This window comes from Ursus americanus, chromosome 29 (assembly GCF_024610735.1).
Source record: "Ursus americanus isolate L20-20 chromosome 29, mUrsAme1.1.p, whole genome shotgun sequence".
Classification (NCBI taxonomy): domain Eukaryota; kingdom Metazoa; phylum Chordata; class Mammalia; order Carnivora; family Ursidae; genus Ursus; species Ursus americanus.
This window is the reverse complement of record NC_142155.1, coordinates 1,557,489-1,578,794: the sequence shown is the minus strand read 5'-3', so window position 1 is coordinate 1,578,794 and position 21,306 is coordinate 1,557,489. Positions and strand designations below refer to the sequence as shown.

General features: G+C 40.3%; 1 protein-coding gene across 3 annotated transcripts in view; it reads left to right on the top strand.

The window, feature by feature from the left end:
* Positions 1-907: 907 nt before the first annotated feature.
* CYB5R4 (cytochrome b5 reductase 4) overlaps positions 908-21,306 on the top strand; it is an 82,180-nt gene continuing 61,781 nt past the window's right edge. For all 3 annotated transcript variants that reach the window (XM_045804499.2, XM_045804494.2, XM_087856909.1), the window contains exons 1-2: positions 908-1,125; positions 5,090-5,243. In XM_045804499.2, coding sequence (XP_045660455.1) covers positions 1,051-1,125; positions 5,090-5,243 — 229 coding nt within the window. In that variant the 5' untranslated portion in view covers positions 908-1,050. The remainder of the gene's footprint in view (positions 1,126-5,089; positions 5,244-21,306) is intronic.

Below are 21,306 nucleotides of genomic sequence, written 5' to 3'. Positions count from 1 at the left end.
CAAAAAACCCACCAGGTCACCAATCTGGACCTTGAACATTAGGGTCTTGTTTTTAGCTGCACAGTATTTGAGCTTCTTTCAGTATGTCGGAATAGTATGACGAGCCCCTGCCATTTTTTGAGTGCCTACTATTAACCGGGCACTATACTAGGTAGTTTACATATGACATCTCATTTAATTTTTCCTGAAACCTAAATCCATTAGGCAGATGGGGAAAATACTAAAATAACTTGCATAAGGCTGCTCATTTAGTAAGTGCAGAGATGGCATTCCAACTAAACCTATCTGACAAACAACTGTTCGTCACTGCATTTGGGGATGGGCTGTATCTGTACACAATTCCCTGTAGCTTTCGGCGAAGACGGGAAGTTAGATGAGGAGGAAGAACTTTTGAGTGGGTGAATGGAGCAGGAGACTACTAACTTCTTTGATTCATTCTTTAGTCATTAGTGGGGGTTCTTAAAAGTGAGGCTTCACCTCATAAGAGTGGCTGTGGCTGTTTGCATTTGACGCCTTAACTCTTAAAATTTCTCTTTCCTGTACAGCCGGGTGCTTTAGAGGAGAGGGTTTCAGAGAAATCCGAATGCTTTGACGGTGGTATTTTCTTCCATACTTCGGGTGGTGCGAAGGTAGGGCTTAGCAACGGGCAGACACTCGTGTTCTGGGTTAACAGGAGTTGGTAAGAATTTATGCTCAGATTCTGTCAGCACCAGGGCTAAGGAACAGCTTCGCTTTGTCTTCGGTCCTTCCGCGGGATAGCTGTCACCTCAGTGCGGTGCTGAAATTCAGGGCGCCGGGCTAACGCGGCCCGCGTACTCTGGTCTGGTTCCTCCCCTGCCGGCGCTGCGTTGGTCCCGTTGGCTCCGCCTCCCGCGGCCTCGACGTGCTGCGTCACGGCGCGCCTCACCCCGGACGACCCCGGAAGTGGGTCGGGGGCTTGGCCTCTGCCCGGCCTCGGAGCCGGAGCGGGAGGTGGTACCCTAGAGGGGTCGAGCCGAGCGATCCTGTCCGGCGGCGGACCCCGGGCAGGGCCCGGGCCAGGGGTCCAGGATGCTGAACGTCCCTTCCCAGTCTTTCCCGGCCCCCAGCTCGCAGCAGCGCGTCGCCTCCGGGGGGCGTAGCAAGGTAAGTGGGTGACACCGTGCGTCTTGTTCAGCTCGCCTCCCGCCGGCGTTCCGTACTACCGAACGGTGCATTCTCTCTTTCGGCCCCCTCTTCCAACCCCTGTCCTCCTCTCCAGCCTGCGTTCCTTCTCGTCCTTGCTGGTGATCTCTTTCCCCGGCCGTCTGCCTTCCTCGAACTATCCTAACCTCCCTTTCTCTCACCTATTAGCCTTTTCCCCCCATCCTCTTTTCCCGTTCTGGGAAGTCTTTTCCCGCGAATTAAATTGAGTTGTGTAGGACAGGGCCAGCACCGTTCTTTTGCCGTTATCATAGGTACTCAGTATTAGCTTCGGTCCCTCAGTCTATCGTGTCTCCGGTCTTTTGTTCTGTACTTTCCGGAAGGAGTTGTGAGTGATGTGGGTTCCCTAGGAGAAGGGAGAGGTTGGGCAGTAGCGACACTGACCAGTGACCATCCTCCAAAGGTGGGGACTCCCAGAGCTAGGGAAGATGGGGGGAGCGAGAACAAATGTTTACAATCCTGGGGTGGGTTTACGGACACTTCTCTAAGCCATGCTGCCTTTCTTCCTCTAGTACCTGTTTCATCACACGGTCTTTTCTGTTGATACCACTTGCTGATTTTGAAGCTAATACAATACTCTAACTTTTTGTTGAACATAGTTTACTCTTAGCAACAGGTGGAATACAAATGTATTTTATATTTATAAAATTTAATAAAATTGTCTCCTGTGCAGTTATTCGTTAGTTCCTCATTCTGTAAGTTCATTTGCATGTTTTGTTCATATTTTGTTTTTGAAACTTTCGCCTACTTGGGCCACTCCCCCTACCCCCACCCCCATTTCTAGGACTCTTGGATCTTAGCATGATTAAGATCTTCACTGACTTTTTTTTTTTTTTCTTTCTTTTCCTCCTCTCCACTTAAACCAGGAGTTTGACTCTATATCAGAATTATGGATTCAGGGATCTGTAGCTTTCATTAGCTTTTCAGAGTCTGTAATTCCAACTGTAATAATACTATAGCTGAGATTTATTTGGTGCTTACGGTATGTATGTTCTAAGTGTTCTGAGTGCTTCATGTGTATTAACTCATTTAATCTTTACAATAATCCCATGAAGTGGTTGCTTTTGTTACCTCTATATCACAGAAAAGGAAACTGATTAAGAAATGTTGCTTTGAATGCTGAAACTTGGATGTGATGTCATTTATTGCTCCATAGCTCCATATATCATCCAGTCATCTAATCATCTGTCCCCTCCTTATGTTTGACCTTTTCTCTCCTTGTACTGGATGCTTGGCTAAATAGTATAGACTTTCTGGAGAAAGAATCTCTGAATTAGAGTATAAGAGTTGCTGGCTTCTGTACTAAAACTACAAACCACGTTCTTAGCATCCTTTTAAAGGAGAAAGCTCAGAGGCAAAGACTAAAGGTCCACAGGCGGTGATGGCAAAGGTGAGTCTTTGGGTCCAAAAAGAGAACAGAATACCGTTATTGCACAATTCAAAGGGAAAGTGAGACTTTTTTCCCCCTTTATGAAATAAGGTAATCTTGCATGTATCAGAACCTGATTCAGGATTGTATGAAATGGATAGAGGTTGAAAAAATAGAAGCTAGTTGGGGAGCTTTTATATCATAATAGTTAAAAGCATAGACTTTTGAGTGAGAAAGACCCAGATTCTTTTCCCAACTCCCGACTTAGTCTCTGAGTCTCAGTTTTCTCAGGTGTAAATGAGAATAATAGTACCCATTTTATAGGGCTGTTCATGGGATTAAATGAGATAATGTTTCTCTTAGCACTCACTGTGTTACTTGCCCTTAGACTTTTATTTGCATTCCATGGATTGTTGTGTGATTGTTGTGTAAAGCCCTGAGCACAGTGTCTGGTGCAGAGTCTGCATTCTAGATGTGATAGCTATTATTGTTTCTACTAATATTAGTAAATAAATATTTTTTGAGAACCTACTATTTGCTGGAGATGTGGTCTCTGTTTCCAAGGAGTTTAGTCTAATAGGCTGCACAGACTAATAAATAGTCAGTTATAAATGTCATAAGTACTATTACTGTGTGTTATGACACAGAGGGCTTGGGGTCAGAGAAGGCTTCTGGAGGAGATAGTGTCTGTGGGAAAGAGGGAGAGAACTGGGCCAGGTTGAGGAGCAGGTGTTTCATAGCAATCAATGAATCAGTTCCCATTTAGCTAAAGCATTTAATAGCAAGGAGCAAAAATTAAAACTCAGAGCTAGTGAGGTAAACTGTGACCAGATATGAAGGGCCTGGTAAACCAGTCTAGGGAATTTAGAGATATTATTATAAGGTAGTGTGGGGAGCCACTGAAAGAGGGAGGGCCCATGCTTAGGTTTGCATTTTCGGAAGATTATGCATTAACCACAGTGGATTATGGAATCCACATAGACGAGAGATGAGTGATTCGGTTTGGATGGGAAAGATCATATTCTCATACTTCACTTCATTTATTGGGACTAAGAGACCTAGAGAGTTTCAGGGATGGTGAGAATGGGGTGATAAAATTGGTAGGAAGGAATGTGAAATTGCAGTGGTACCAGAGACCTATTAACTTGGTTATTTGGGGGGAAAATGAATGCCCACAATAGGCAAGATTCCAGAAAGTGAGGTATATAAATAGTCTATTCAGTCTGTTATAACAGAGGACCGTACACTTTACAAGGTGGATTTTAAACAACAGTCTATTTCTCACAGTTCTGGAGGCTGGGAATTCCAAGATCAATGCACCGAGTTCGATGTCTGATGAAGGCCTGATTCCTGGGTCATAGCCATTTTTTCCCCCACATCCTCACATGGCAGAAAGGATGAGGGAGCTCTTCGTGGCCTTTTTAATAAGGGCATTAATAGCATTCATGAAGGCTCTACCTTTATGATTTAATCACCTACCATAACCTTACTTCCTAATACCATCACATTGGAGGTTAGGATTTCAGCATGAACTTTGGAGGGGCACAAACGTTGAGTCTGTAGCAATATACTTCTTCTTTGAACGTGTCTTTGGTCTTCAGACATTTCTCTGGTACTATGTTACAAACTAGTTGTACAAGTTTAGACAGTAGCTCAAGACCATCTCTGAAAAATTTCCACTAGGTTGTCTTAATTGGTTAAAATATTAGTAATATCTCTCATCCAAAAGCCTTTAAAGTGTATTTTGAAAAAGCAAAAACTACCAAAACCGAACATCCTTTAGTAAATCTCTTGTGCAGGGGTAGGCAAACTTTTCTGCAAAGGGCCAGATAATAAATATTTTAGGCTCTGAGGGCCACACAACAGTTGAGTCTCTTTCCCACCACCGCAATGTGTGAAAATGATTCTAGGCTCCAGAGTGATATAGAAACAGGCATGGGCCAGTTTGCCAAACCCTTCCCTAGAGTGTTACAGTTTGTTTGTTTTTTTACATTATTTGAGAACTTTTGTTTCTCAGTGAATTCTTAGAAAACAGATTGCTGCCTTGTGATTTCTAATGTTCTATGTATATTGACAATCCAGAAAATCAACTTTAGCTAGCCATTTATATTTTCTTCTATTAAATCTCTTGGGATTTTTAAGGGAAAGAAATTTTGGTCTAAGTTGGTAAGTGACTCCAGCATATTAGTGACAGAGCAGAGCCAGGACCAAAACTTGTTTTCTGCCTCCAGGTTCAACAGTGTTCTTGTTGTATTAGATACCATTATGGTGAACATTTGTGTGACAGAATTTCTAAGCCCTACGTCATAGTCCATGTATTTTATATTGTTCTATTTATAATTCTAATACATCAGAGATGATTTTGACAACCATCTAAATCTGTAAAAAAAAATTGTTGAATTGTTAGGTTTGAGTTTTCTTATCTTTTTGAATGAGGATAAGAGTACTGATGCAGCCTGCAGAGAAGCAGCGGGTGGGGGAGGGGGAGGCAGCTGACTCAAAGAAGCCACATTGACTTCTTCCCTTTTCCTTTTTTAGGTCCCTCTAAAACAGGGCAGAAGTCTTATGGATTGGATTCGCCTCACCAAAAGTGGAAAGGATCTAACAGGATTAAAAGGCAGGTTAATTGAAGTAACTGAAGAAGAACTTAAAAAACACAACAAAAAAGATGATTGCTGGATATGCATAAGAGGTACGTGGTATTTATTACGTACTGCAAAAAGTTTTGGCTGGGCTTTCCAGTTGTAATGGCATATGACCTCATGATCCTATTATTTGGTGATATGATTCACAATTAGATAACAAAAATATGCCTTACGCTGGACTATGAAGTATGTAATTCTGAATTTGGACAGTATTTCTTTCTTAGGTAACTGTTTACATAGCATACCTGCACTGTACTCCCTTTGAAAGAAAGCAAGTGTTTTCCCCGGGGGGTTATTCAGTAACACTCTAGTTTACATATAATCATGTCCCACCTTAGTGCCTTATAACAGAATCATTTTGAATGGGAGAAATTGTTCTGCCAGAAAAATGTCTCTGAGAATCGAAAGTAAATCAGAAAGCCTGTGTTTAAGCCAAATCTTAAGTTCTCACATGAAGCAATTTTTATTATTTAATGTAAGTTTCTTAGCAATATTAATGATCTGATTTTTGTAGCCCCATAGCAAATTAGAAATGCCAAACTAGAAATGAGTAGATTGGTGAGAGTGAGCAGAGATACAGGAGAGTAGCTGATAAAAGCAGACCTCACGGTAATCAACAGTCTCACACCTCAGAGGGGAACGAAAGCAATAAAGGGCGTGGGAACGTACAATGGGCTTCCATAGCAATGTCATGGAGTCATCCAGATATGGTTAAATATGCCCACGATCTTTGAAGTGTCGGTTTGTCATTCATTGGTGTTACACAATTGTAATTTATCATTGTATAATTATGGTATGTTGTCAGTTATCCTGATTACACTGTGGGCAGAGTGTATGAGGGCAGAGACCATGTCATGTCAGCCATACTGTTCTGTCCTTGGTGCCTGGCACATAGAGGTCATCAATATGTGTTGTTTGTTGAATGAATTTGCTTAACATTTTTAAGAAGTTTTGTTACTCACAGAGGTGTGTGGTTGTCCTGGTGGATTGGTGATGTGATAAATGTAAAGATTTCAGTAGACACTGTTAGTTTGCTAGGGACACCCAAACAAAGTAGCACAAACTAGGTGGCTTAAACCACAGTGAGTTATTTTCTCATCATTCTGGAGGCTAAAATCTGAGATCAGGGTGCCTTTTTCACAAGGCCGTGAAAAAGAAAAATGTCTCTGTCTCTCACCTAGCTTCTGCTGGTTTGCTGCCAGTCTTTGAAGTTGCTTGGCTTGTAGAAGCATCACCCCAGTCTGCCTTCAGCTTCACACTGCATTCTCCCTGTGTACTTGTCTGGGTCCAAATTTCCCATTTTTATAAGGACCCCAGGCATATTGGATTAAGACCCTGCCCTACTCTAGAATGACCTCATCTAATTATATCTGCATTGACCGTATATCCAAATAGGGTCACGTTCTGAAATACTTGTGGGTAGGACTTCAACATATGAATTTGGGGGGTACGCAATTCAACCCATAACAGACACAATCAGAGTGTGAAATTTTTTTCAGTAGCAAAGGGGGTGGACTCTTCAGCAGGTGATGACATCACTTGTTCTAAGACAGAAGAACAGCTGCTCAACTCCCCGAAGTTTCTCAGGGAAATACAACTGTGGATAGTACCCATAAACTGGAATGAGGATTCTGCTAGATGCAAAAAAACTCCCTTTGCCATTTATTTTATTTATTTATTTTTAATTTTTAAAAAAGATTTATTTGTTTGAGAGAAAGAGAGAACAGGAGTGTGCACACCAGAGGGGGGAAGGACAGAGGGAGAGGGAGAGAGACAGACTCACCGCTGAGCGTGGAGCCCAACATGGGGCTCTATCTCATGACCCTGAGATCATGACCTGAGCCGAAATCAAGAGTTGGCCACTTAACCAACTGAGAGCCACCCAGGCGCCGCTCCTTTTGCCGTTCTGTAGGGTTTTTAATACCCTCCTTGCTCTTTCTCCATGCTGCCCACCTGTTTTACCAGGTGTAAGTATCTGGTAGAAAATGACTGCCACACTCTGCATGAGTGTTTTCTGCTAGACTGGGTGAAGTGGAGGTCAGTGTCCAGGAGAATCTCCGCTGGTGCAGGCTGTAGGCATGTGAGTTCTGTTTCTATAGTAGGAAGCCACCTCTCTAGAAAACTCACTTATGTGAACCCTTCGTGTCTTAGTGATGTTAGATAAATGAGACATTAATATAACAGTCATACTTTATTATTCATTTGGTGTATTGATGGAGATAAGGGACTAGTGTGCTGTGTTTGAAAAGTAATATGTACACTGCTCCCAGTTATAGATCTCCTATAAAGAATGAATGTATAGCACCTTGTCTGGTAAGGTTGTTGATTTAAGGATAAATTTGTTTAAAGTCTCTGTTGGAGAATGTGTTCTACTCTATTAGTAATAAGGCTCTATTAGTAATAAGGAAAACCCCTTTGCAAAAAGTAAAGTGTCTTTTTTTTCCCCCTTTTTGATGAGTTCAATTTATATTATCAAGAAATACTCAATTTAGGTCATGCTCTTTGAGCTTTCCCTCTAGTAGGGGAGGATAAATGATGGACGGGTGGACATATCTGAGTGAAGTGCCCCAAGAAGCTATAAAGAAAGTGACATCAGATTGGAAGGAGGGAGATGTGTGGGTTAGGAAAATCAGAGACACTGTTGTCGTAGTGATAGCTTGGAAGCTGTGAGCAGGTTTTCATTAGAAAATAAGGAGGAAGTACATCAAAGCAGAGGGAAAGCCTAAGCTACAGACCCAGAAAGGCTTGAGATACATCCTGGAACTTAGGTTAATTGTTGAACAGTTATAAAGGAGACTAGAAAGCTATGCTAGGTCAGATAGTAAAGGACCTTGGAAGCCAGGCTGAGAAATGTCCTTAATGTCCTTAATTTAGATGGCTGTATGGACTCTAGGAGATACATGAATGTGGGGACAGTGTGGTCAGAGTATGCCTTGGAAACATGAGTCTGGCGGTGGGTGTAGTGAATTAAACGGGACAAACAGCATTTAGCTCGTTACAGAAGTTCAGGTGGTATTGGGGAACCAGGATGTTGACAAAGACAATGGAAAGTAGGATGACTGTGAGATAAACAGATTAAACAGATTACTGGTAATTTCTGAGATAGTCAAAATTTAAAGTAAGCATGTGACTAAATGTTACCATCTTTTTCTTATTGTTCTAATTTAAAATATAAATGATATCTTTTTTTTTTTTAAAGATTGTATTTATTTATTTGACAGAGAGAGAGACAGCCAGCGAGAGAGGGAACACAAGCGGGGGGAGTGGGAGAGGAAGAAGCAGGCTCCCAGCAGAAGAGCCCAGCGTGGGGCTCGATCCCATAACGCCGGGATCAAGCCCTGAGCCGAAGGCAGACGCTTAACGGCTGAGCCACTCAGGCGCCCCTAAATGATATCTTCTTAAAGGCGAATGTATGCCAAATTTACCTTAGAAGGTCAGAGATAACGTTTGGGCCCAATTTTTAATTGAAGCTGTACCATAGGGAAACATGGTATCGTGGTATCATTTTCCCCTCCTTGATAAAATATTAAATTCTTCATTTGTCTAACAATTGCCCCATATTTAGATCTGTTCCAATTTTAGCTGATCGTGTTAAGGTAGACACAATTAGTTTTTTAAAGAAATCTTAGAAAATATACACTTTGGTATGGGTTTTTATGGCTAATATAATGGAGATTATTTTCTTTTTTTGTGTATATATCAGTATTTATGCACGTGTTCAATTGTGTTGAGTCCAGTTACATTCCTAAAAAAGATGGTGTGAAAAGAACACTTGGCTGGCAGCAGTCTGTAAAACATAAACTAAAATGTGAGCACTGGCCTAGAATGATCTGTAAGGCAGTATATGGGGTTTCCAGTTTGTTCACTTAATCACCATTTTCTGTGAAGTATGTAATTACTGTAATGTAGTAGGTTGTAATTGGAATGTTGAGGGAATGGATAGGATAGGAGTGATAATGCTTTTTAAAAATTCTTGTTGAATTTACCATTAATGCAAACTTTGGTAGTTTTCTCTGTTATTGCTGTTTCTCTCTCGAGAATGAAAGGTGATTTACAAACATGTGAAACTTTGAGCAAACATCTGAATCACTCATCTGTGAAAGCTCCGTAGAGCCTACATCAGGCTTTGTTTTCCCTGTAGTATATTTTATTATAGGATGTAATCAGTGTGGGTAATGATATCTTAAGTCATGAAATCATTTTTTGGCAGCAAGGTATACAGCCTTTGATCTCAGTGAGAGTGAGGGTGAGCGTAGCCTGCCTGATACTCAGTAACAGTCATTTGAATGAATGGTATTTAGAAAAAGATGATTACCGTCAGTAGACTGGCTGCTCTGTTAAAAATTGATGGGATTTGGGGCACCTACCTGGGTGGCTCAGTCAGTTAGGAGTCTGACTCTTGGTTTTGGCTCAGGTGGCTATGGCAGGGTCCTGAGAATAAGCCCTAGGTTGGGTTCTGTGCTCAGCGGGAAGTCTGCTTGAGATTCTCTTCCTCTCCCTCTGCCCCTCCCCCTGTGTGTGCCCTCTCTCTCTCTTTCTCTCAAATAAATAAATAAAATCTTTAAACAATTTATGAGATTAAGTTGCTCATAAGGGATTTAATGGATTTCATTTTAACTTAGAAATAAACATGCTTTGATTTCTCCTAATGCTGATTATCATATACTAGTAAATTGAAGAGGCCTGTTTGAGATCGCTGTAAAAGTGACTTCAAATGGGTCCATACTTTTTGTGTTTCATTACTATTTAGAATATCTTCGGGCCCCTGGGTGGCTCAGTTGGTTGAGTGTCCAGCTCTTGATTTCAGTTCAGGTCATGATCTCAGGGTCCTGGGGTTGAACCCCGCATCAGGCTCCCTGCTGAGCAGGGAGGCTGCTTCTCCCTCTCCCTCTGCTCCTCCCCCCACTCATGTTCTTGCTCGCTCACTCTGCTCTCTCTCTAATAAATAAAAAATCTTTAAAAAAAAAAGGAAAATCTTGGTAGATCGATTCCGAGAAGTAGTATTTAGTCCTGTTATAGGAATCCAGCTTCCTAGATTTCTAAATACGTTTACAGTAAACGTTTTTAAAATTTACTTTGTAGGATGGTAGTGTAAATTTTTGTGCATACAGACAATCCTCATTGTTCGTGAATTCCAAATTTGCAAATTTGCCTACTCACTAAAGTTGTAACCCCAGAAATCAATACTCACAGTGCTTTCATAGTCATTTGCAGACATGAGCAGCACAGGGAAAAATGTGTTGGCCCAAGCACACATTCCTATTTCAGGTTGAACAAGGCCATGCTCTGCCTTCCTATTTCTGCTCTCATACCGTAAAGATGTCTCTTTCTTGAGGTCTGTTACGTGCCATGTTTTTCATATTTTGTGCTTTTTGTTGGTGTTCTTGGCTTAAAGTGGCCCCCAAGGATAGTGCTGAAGGCTGTGATGTGCCTCACAGAGAAAATACGTATGTTAGTTAAGCTTTGTTCTGGCGTGAATTCAGTGCTGCCGGCTGTGAATTAAATGCCCATGAAGCAGCAATACATATGGACTAAGGTATCTTTAAACAGAAATACACCATAAGCACCACGGTTATGGACTGTTTGACAAAAATGTGACCAGAGGCTTACAGGAACCTAACGCTGCCTTTTCCCCCAAGGAGCAATGGTTCAGTGTTTGCCAATTCAGTGTTCACAGTGACTTCGTGGAACGTAACTGCTGAGAGAAAAGAGCATCGACTAGGCTGTTTTTTATTTATACTCCAGAAATAAAGAGAGTTTTATACTTTTTGGGTTAGATTCAAGTCCACCAAGAACAGAGCTGATTTTTCCAACATTAGGCTCTTTTCTTTAAGTCTCCTTAGCTCCTTGCTTCACTTTTATTTTGAGAAACTGTAGTATTCTTTGTCTCTAGCAGAGAAACTTTTTTCTTCTAAGAATAGCCTTTCAAATTTGGGACTAACTTTTTAATTTGTAATGGAGTGTATTATCACAAGCGTACAGAGCTTATCTGAACAATAACGTGCCATTATCACAGGGAGCTCAGCTCCTCTGTACCTGGTCTGCTTCGTGCGCAGCCCTGATCACTTCCTGACGGCAGATTTCTGAACACCTCTCTTCTGCTATCGCTTGCTTGCTTAGGAAATACAAATCAACGTTTTTTTACAGCTACATTTCCCCTTACTCATTTCAAACCTGATCTGTAGGTTTTCACATTGCCTATTGTCTCCTATTAAATGCAGATGATCTCATCCTTGCTGATTTTATTCGTTCTGTCCTGCTGACATCCAAGACGATTTGCTTTTACTCTGTCTGTATCTCCTAAATTGTCAATCTTTTCCTTGCTTTTGTTTTTGTTTTTAAGTTTTCTTCTTTCTGTCCCTTTCTTGCATTCACTAAAAATTCAGTAGAGGAAGCAAACTGGTGGTCTCAGGCCTCCTCTGACCCACAGGGGTTTTGTTTGGTTGACACAGCAGTTTACAAGCTTCAGCCAACGTTTTGAAATTTTTTTCTTTGTGGGAATGTTTGTGATTATAAACTCAATTTTAAAAAAAGATATAGGATAATTCAAATTTTCTTTTGTTCTTAGTTTTTATGTTATGTTTTTCAGTGAATTTGTTCATTCTAATCTCAGGTATTGACCATATTGCCATATTGCCAGAAAGCTGTGCACAGCATTCCCTTATTACATCTTTAGGTTCTGTGGTGATACACCTGTTGTGGTCTGGATATTGCTGATTGTTTGGCTTCTCTCTTTTTTTCTTGATCAGTCTCACTGGAAGTGCATCAGTTTTATTAACTTTTGGTTTTGATTTTCTTTGTTGCTTATCCATTTTCTATTTCATTAATTTCTACTCCTGTCATAGTTAAGAAGGTGGCTATTTTAAGACTCTTTTCCTGCAGTGTTGGCATCAATATATTTATGGAGATAATTTGCAGTTACTCTCGTTATGTTCTTGAATTACCTGATTCTAAGCTTTTATGCTTAAACTATACAGTTACTGTCATTATAGTCTTGAATTACCCGATCTTAAGCTTTTAAGCTTGAACTGTTACGGCATACTTTCTCCTGTTTTATTATATTCAACTCTGGATTGAATCCTGGGTTAGCATTTGTGTGTTACTCACTTCGAGTGCCATATGTAAATTAATTGATTAAGAAATTACCATGGGGTGCCTATTACTTGTAGTTCTTTTTTATGTTAATTAACAATCATATAGGATATCCTTCTGGGACAGTTTTTATTTCTAGTAATTTAATGAAACATGGCTTTTGCTTTTTTTGTTACCTGTGTGTAGCTGTCATTCATAAAAAATAGAGAAGATAGTTTTGAACTTTTCCTCTATCTTGGTTCACTCATTTAATCAATATTTCTTATCATGCACTCTACCAGGTTCTGGGGATAACATGAAAATATAAAACAGAGATGGCTTTTGATTTTAGGGAATTTACAGTGTGGTGGGGATCACAAAGCATTAATTAAATCTGACAAGTATTGTGAAGGAGAGGTACACTGTGCTGAGTGACCACTGCAGAAGATGGAGCTGAGATCTGAAAGTTAACTAGGCAGAGAGGAATGGGAACGGCGCTCCAGGCTCTGGGAAGAAGCACACGCAAAGGCTGGGTGCTGTGATTGTGAGAGAGAGATCACATGCACACACATAGGTATTCACCGTGAATAGAAGGTGCTTAAAGTTAGTGATGTCTGTCTTCTTTCTTCTCTCCTCTTGTATTGGAAAGACACACTCTTTTTTTTTTTTAATTTTATTTATTTATTTGAGAGAGAATGAGAGCATGAGCAGGGTTAGGGGCAGAGGAAGAGGGAGAAGCAGACTCCCCGCTGAGCAAGGAGCCCAATGTGGGACTTGATCTCAGGACCTTGGGATCATGACCTGAGCCGAAGACAGTTGCTTAACCCACTGAGCCACCCAGGTGCCCAAGACACACTCTTTTCAAAGATCCCACTCTTTCTAAGACATTTTCTTAACTATGGTTCATCTCCATATGCTCTTATCAGTCCTCTCCAGCCTCCTCATGACCTTGGGCAGTTGCCTGTCCAGCACTATTTAACACCCTTCAATTCTTTTCTTTTCTTTTCTTTTCTTTTCTTTTCTTTTCTTTTCTTTTCTTTTCTTTGGCAGAGAGAGAGACAGCGAGAGAGGGAACACAAGCAGGGGGAGTGGGAGGGAGAAGCAGGCTTCCTGCTGAGCAGGGAGCCCGACGCGGGGCTGGATCCCAGGACCCTGGGTTCATGACCCGAGCTGAAGGCAGACGCTTAATGACTGAGCCACCCAGGCGCCCCTAACACCCTTCAATTCTTTGCTTTCTTTCTGCCAACAGTTTCTTCCTTTAATCTCTTCATGACTTTGGCCGTCTCAGACTGTGTTTCTTTCCCTGGGCTTTCTTCCTTAGCACTTGGTGTTGGACTTCTGTTAGAACATCTGTAACATGTTTTGGTCATTTTTAGTGTCTTTCCTATTTAAATTGAGTTTGGGAATATAATTCACTGCTTCCCTCCCTACCCCTACCTTCTAGCATAGGGCATGGCTCCTGGCTAGTGTTCAGTAAATGTACCTTGAATCATTTGTATATTTTGATTACACGTAGGAGTTTTAAGAGTTTTAAACCGTAGTAGGGCTTTATATTTCACAAAATAGTAACCAGTTGAGAAACTTGATATTTGATGTTTCTAGATTATGGGCCCCAGGAGTTCCTTAATCAGTTTGAAACTTTGTTATTTCTGGATAGTTTTCTTATTTCTTAGATTCATGGTCCATTATTGAGTTTTGAGCCCATTTTACAATGTATTAGTATTTCCATTAAACGCCTTTTTGTAGTTTTTGTCTCTGTGATGACATTTCTTCTCTGTTAAATGTCATCCACATTTTCTACTAGATTTTTTAAAGGCATTAATTACAGTTATTTTAACATCCCTGTGTAATAGTTTAACATATACACCATCTTAAGTCTGGTTATGTTACTGTTTTTCTCTCTTGACAAAGAGTTCTTTTGTCTTTTTTTTTCAGTGTGACTTGTAATGTTTGCTTGAATGTCACGCGTTGCATAAGGTGGAAAGTAGAACCTGAGGTATTTACACTTAGAAACAAGTACACTTTTTCTGGCAGACAATTCGATTGAGTCAGTCTGGGTAGTAGTTGAGTTGGTTTTGGGGTTTATTGTTGCTGTTGTTACCATCAGTATACCACAGACTTCAAATACCTCCCACAGTGGGTTGCTGCTAACTTGTTTGTAGCGTGGGGCCCAGCAGCCTTGGAGGATTTTCTCCTCGTTCCTGTTGCACTCTTAGCTGACAGCTTGCCTTGCATAGCTGTGTAGGCTCTCCTTCCGTGCTCCGGGCTGCTCTTGCTTGTTACTTGGTGCAAGACTTGTGGTGGAGGCAGAAGGGGTTTTGCAATTTTCCTGTTTGAGCCTCAGTCTCAGGCAGGTCCTGTGCACTTGAGCCCCAGAGTCTGAACTTTTTTTTTTTTTAGATTTTATTTATTTATTTGTCAGAGAGAGAGTACAAGCAGGGGGAGCAGCAGGTAGAGGGAGAAGCAGGCTCCCTGCTGAGCAAGGAGCCCAATGAGGGACTCGATCCCAGAACTCTGGGATCATGACCTGAGCCAAAGCAGTTGCTTAACCGACTGAGCCACCCAAAGCACCCTGAGGCTGAACTTTTTCAGTGTTTGTGTCACTTCCTCAGTGGACATTCTCTTCTGCCTCATACTGGGTGTAAGATCTAGAATGCAGGCGGGTTTTTGCCTCTCCCCAACCTCCCCTCCTGACAGTGGAGCTTTGCCTTATATCAGCAGGGCAAGAGGAGGAGGACAGGGCAGAGGGTATAGGCTCTGAGCAATTTCCCTGCCTCTCCCAGTGCTAGAAGACCTCTAGTTTGTATCAGCACAGAGCCTGGGCATGAGTGGGCTTTCTGTCCCTCCCCCAGTGTTTATCTTGCATTTACCTAGCGTCAGACCAGAGTGAAGGGGGATGTGTGTTTCCTTCCCTTCCCAGCAGCAGCAAACTTCTGCCTGGTATCAACGCAGGAACTCAAGGGTGAGAGGCTTTGCTGTACCTCCCCAAGCAGACAACTTTTGCTGCATGTGAGGGTTCAGTGTGAAGCACGCGTGAATTTCTTGCATCTGCCCCACCAGCAGCTGATAATCACCGTGTATTTGGGCAGTCGGAAAGTGTACGGAGACTTCTGGGTACTCCTGCTCCACCCTCGAGTTTGGTTGTGAGCGGGTACAGAATCCTGTGTCTGAGGCCTTCAGGGTTGTAAATTGGCATGAGTGCACATTTGGCCCTTCAAGTATTTGTTAACATTTCAGTTGTTTTAATAGCAATGTCTTTTTCCCGTGCTCCGTCAAAGATGAAACAACTCGTGTATCCCATCTTCTCAGAGGGGCTACCACTTAGATTATTGGTTGCCTTGTGACCTCACTTGCCTGATGGGCTCAAAAACTTATGGTTTTTATGGATTGTCTGGCTTTTTCTTTTTTTGTTGTTTTATTTACATTTTATTTATTTAATTTTTTTAAAAGATTTTATTTATTTATTTGACAGAGAGGAGAGAAAGCACACACGAGAAGGGAGAGCAGCAGAGGGAGAGGGAGAAGTAGGTTCCCTGCTGAGCAGGGAGCCCCATGTGGGGCTTGATCCCAGAACCCTAGGATCATGACCTGAGCTGAAGGGAGGCACTTAACCAACTGAGCCACCCAGGCACCCTATTTTTCATGTTTTAAAGATTTTATTTATTTATTTGAGAGAGAGAAATAGAGCACAAGCAGACTCCCCACTGAAAGCAGAGCCCGATACAAGGCTGCAGGTGGGGCCCACCCTGGACCCTGAGATTATGACCTGAGCCCAAATCAGACCCTTAACCAACTGAGCCACCCAGGCACGCCTGGCCTTTTCTTTTTTGTTAAGGGTAGGAACACATTTTTCCTGTGGCTTTCTACTTCTGAAGTTCATTATTATATCTTAGCTAATCTTTGCAGCTGACTTACTTTGGAAAATAAGAAATAATCCAAAGCACAAGGACATACTTGCTCCCCCTTCCCACAAGGAGGTAATAGCAAGGTAGTCAAGTGCTGTTGGTAGCTGGCAGTGGTAGACCTAAGGCATAGGCAGACAGGGAAGTGATCCCATGGAATGGGGAAAACTAATCTTTTAGAGAGAGGGTGTCCTGTTTAATATTGACATAAATTGTAAAACCACTTTTAAGTATATGGTCAATGTGGCTCTTGCTAATGGTGTTTGGTCATTGTTCTCCCTAGTTTATGAATGTTTTTCAAAATATTTGGAGTGTAACTGATTCCTCAGACGTCTGGTTAATTTTTAATGATCAATTGCCTCAAATCAATTTCCTAGTTATATATCAGGGCTTTTTTTCCTAATACTAATGTCACATAAGATGATCTTTGATAATTATGCCCTGTTGACATTCTGAAGTGCATAGAGGCCTTTATCACATTCTATTTAAATTTTCCCACGCAAACTGAGGCATTCAGATCAGATTGTCTTTGCTCTTTTGTAAATTCTACTCACCATCATTGAAGTTGTTTGGTGAAGTTAGAAGCTCCAGCTTGAATTCAGGACAGTTGTTACCTGGCTCTTTTCTAAGTTTGTGTGAAGCAGAAACTCATTTTTCATCTTTCTTTTTCTTTTTAAAATCGTGCACCAGAGGCTGACAATTTAAGTTGCTTAGATATTAATCTTAATTTTAGAGGACTTTCTTCAAAGGTCTGTCCTTTTATTTTGAGAGTGATGGACCAGAGAGCAGAATGGAAGCTCCACGTGTGTGGGCAGAACTCTTTTATGCATCTGTTTGGCTGCACTGGCAGGCGTCCCCAACCGACTGTGTGCAAGTCTTTTGGGCTGGAATTCCCCCCATCATCTGCAAATAAGTGTTCTGAGGGTTATTTGGAAAACGGGTGCTGCTGGGATGGTGGATCTTAATGTTTTGACTTGTAAACTTTTGCTTCTGATCTTTAGTTCAAACCTCTCCCGCACTCCTGAGTGTGTTTCCTTTACTATAATGTTTCTCTGGTCCATCCTCTCTAGGGAATAAATGTATACTTCTTGCAGGGTAGAGAAGGGGCTGGTTGCTTGGTAGTGTAGGATGGGGGAGGGGATTTACGGCTCATATTGCTTCTTCTATTGAATTTGAGACCTTCCTGCCCCCTAACTTCAGAACTACCTGGAATCTCTGGTTCTTACATTTTTTGGTTGGTGGGGGGGGACGGGGTGTTGCATACATTGGCTTTTTATAGGTTCCCCTCCAACTTATACAGGCTTTATTTTCACCTTTCTTCATTCTGCTGAGTATGTTATCACTCATCCATTTGGCTTTCAGGCGTCTAAAACTTTATTGCTGTCATCTCCTCTTCTGATTTCTGTGTCATTTTGGCTTTATGTGTTATTTATCTTTTACAGTCATTTTAGAAAATTTTCAGGAGTCTAAGAGACAAATAATGCTTTTAATCCTGAAATTCTAAGATATTCTACTGTCCAACACCTAGTTGGGTGCAGTATTAACTAAAGTAAAGTGGTTAAAGTTAAAGATATATACTAGATATTCCTAAAACAATCACTTTAAAAATAATGAGAGGAGGTATAGCTAAAAAAAAAAAAAAAATCAATAGATAAAATAAAATGAAATTCTAAAAAGTTTTGTTAACCCAAAATAAGGCAGGAAGAGAGGAATAGAGACACAGAAAACTTGGACGAAGAAAAAGAAAATTTGAGGATAAGGATGAAGAGTGATAAAATGGTAGCTCTAAATTCAGCTACATCAATAATTAAGGGTAAATGGACCAGTCATTTGAATTGAAAGATAGAGATTGTGTGTTTATGTGTATCAAGACCTAACTACACGATGCCTCTAAGGGATACACTGTATTTATTTGTTTTGTTTGCTTATTTTGCAGTGTTTTATGTAATTATTTGTCTTTGGTTTTATGTTCCCAGTCAGTTGGTTTCCAAAGTTACTTAGGTCAGTTCCTTTTCTTTTTTCTTTTTCTTTTTCTTTTTAAATTGAAGTATAATTACATACAGTGTTACATTAGTTTCAGATGTATAATATAATGATTCAGCAATTCTATACATTACTCAGTGCTCAACACTATGTGTACTCTTAATCCCCTTTATCTAATTCACCCATCCCCCAATCCACCTCCCCTGTGGCAACCACCAGTTTATTCTCTGTATTTAAGAGCCAGGGTTGTTTTTGTTTGTTTGTTTGTTTTGTTTTTGGCCTCTTTTTTTCTTTGTTCATTTGTTTTGTTTCTTAAATTCCACATATGAGTGAAATAATATGGCATTTTTCTGTCTGTCTGATTTATTTCACTTAGCATAATACCCTCTAGGTTCATCCATGTTGTTGCAAATGGCACGATCTCATTCTTTTTTTTTTTTTTTTGTGGCTGACTAATATGCCAATGTATATATATATCACATCTTTATCCATTCATCAGTCCATGGACATTTGGGTTGCTTTCATATCTTGGCTATTGTAAATAATGCTGTAATAAATGTAAGGGTGCGTGCATCTTGTCAAATTAGTGTTTTTGTTTTCTTTGGGTAAATACCTAGTAGTGGAATTACTGGATTATATGGTATTTCTACTTAATTTTTTTTGAGCAGCCTTCCTGCTATTTTCCAGAGTGGCTACACCAAGTTGTATTCCCACCAGCAGTGCATGAGGGTTCCTTTTTTTCCATATCCTTGTCAACACTTACTTCTTGTGTTTTTGATTTTAGTCATTCTGACAGGTGTGAGGTGATATCTCATTGTAGTTTTGATTTGCATTTTTCTGATGATGAGTGATGTTGAGCATGTTTTCATGTGTCTATTGGCCATTCGTGTGTCTTTGTAGAAATATCTATTTAGGTGCTCTGTAGAAGGGGTACACTTAAAATATATAGACACAGATAGGTTGAAAGTATAAGTGGAGAAAAATGTGTACTGTCTAGACAGTAAGTATAACAGGGTTGACCTATATTGATATTAGATGAAGTATATTACCAAGACAAAGAATCTTACTAGAGATAGACATTTCGTAACATTAAAAGAGTCAGTTCATTATGAAGACTGTTTATGCTTTATAACAAAGTTTCAAAATACATGAAGCAAACACTGATAGTATTGAAAGGTAGAAATAAAATCAGCAGTTATGGTTGCGTATTTTAACACCCTCTCTCAGCAGTTGATAGAAGAACTAGATAAATATCGGTAGTAAAATTAAAATAATGTGTTATTTCTTTACTGAACACAAGATGGCAAAGTGGTCACAGTACTTGCGAAAATGGATCTGTACATTTGAATACAGTGAAATATGCTATGATTTTATTGTGTGAGCACACCTTTTTCTTCATTGATTTTAGAGCCAACAAAATGAGCCATGGGGAATAGTGAAATAAGTAGAAATACTGCAGTGAGTCGCATAATATTTGGCATGTACATGATGGGCATTAAATAAATTCTTGTTGAGTGAATACAATATGGGGCTTTAGAGTTAAATCTCTGTTTGAATTTTCAAAACTAATTTTAAATATGATTACAAAAATACTTTTACTTATAGCAATAGTTCTGAAATTTTTTTGGCTTTAAGATCTCTTTACTCTTGTAAAAATTACACAGACCCCCGAGGAGGTTTTGTTTATGATGTTATATCTGTTGATGTTTTTGCCTTTCAGAAATGAAAATTATGAAATTTAAAGAGGCAGCTCTTTCTGCCCACAGGTCCTGTCCCAGTGCTTTAATAAAACCAAGATTTTATTTATTTATTTATTTGAGAGAGAGAGAGAGAGAGAGAGAGAGAACGCGTGCAAGCGTGAACATGGGGAGGGAGAGGATCCCAAGCAGACTCCATGCTGAGTGCGGAGCCTGACTTGGGGCTCTGTCTCATGACCCTGCAATCATGACCTGAGCTGAAACCAACAGTCTGATGTTCAACTGACTAAGCCACTCAGGTACCCCAATAAAACCACCTTAAAAAAAAAAAGACAAAGAATATTTTAAAATTAATTTTAAAATAAAAACAATAAAGTCACCATATGTTATCACAAATAATAGATATTTTTATGAAAAATAACTTTATTTTCCAAAACAAAAAATAGAGAAGTGGCATTGTTTTACATCTTGGCACATATTTTTAAAGTGTAACTTCATAGGTGACAACTGTATTCTTGTGTCACCTTCTGCATTTTATCTTACACACTTGTGGAAGAAAGATTTTTAAAAAGGCAGATGGCATCTTGTTAGTATTACTATAAAAACGGTTTGGCCTTGGACCACCCACCAAAAGACTTTTAAGCTCCCTCAGGAAGCTCTGGATCATGCTTTGAGGTTCTCTGACATAAAATAGAACAAAGAAAATGACAAATTATCAGTGGGTGTGTGGCCTCGAACCATAGGGATGCAGTTCACTCCCTATCGGTGGGTTATCACGGTTCACATGGGGTTACCTACCCTGAAAAATTGTGGGAGCCTCATCTGGGAGATAGGTTAATAGGTATAAATGTCACTTGAGGCTTACATTGTGGTGTCAGATATAGAGCTGGGGTTGAGAACGAGTTGGAGCTTGCTGCGATCCAGTGTGAGTTTCATTATCTGAGATAAGTGATTCAGGTTCTGTAGGTGGGAAAAGGCTTTTTCTGTCTATGGGAAGTTGGAGTGGTGACTAAAAAAGAGTGCTCTGAAATTGGAAGCTTCCCACATTGCTGCTGAGTATAGAAAACATTCTGGCAGTTCCTCAAAAAGGTAAACATAAATTGTATATGACCCGGCAGATTTACTCCTATGTATATACTCAAAAGAAATAAAAATATATGTCCACGCAAAAATGCGTACATGAATGTTCATAGCAGCATTATTTGTAATAATCCCAAGGTGGAAATAACTTAAATGTCAATGAACTGATGAATAGATAAACAAAGTGTGCTCTATCCATACGTGCAATATTATTCAGCCATAAAAAGGAATGATGTATTGACACATGCTGCAACATGGATGAACCTTGACAATATTATCCTCATGAAAGAAGGCAAACAAAAGACCCTGTATTGTATGCTTCCATTAATTTGAAATGCCCCAAATTTGCAAGTCTCAAGAGACAGAACATACATTAG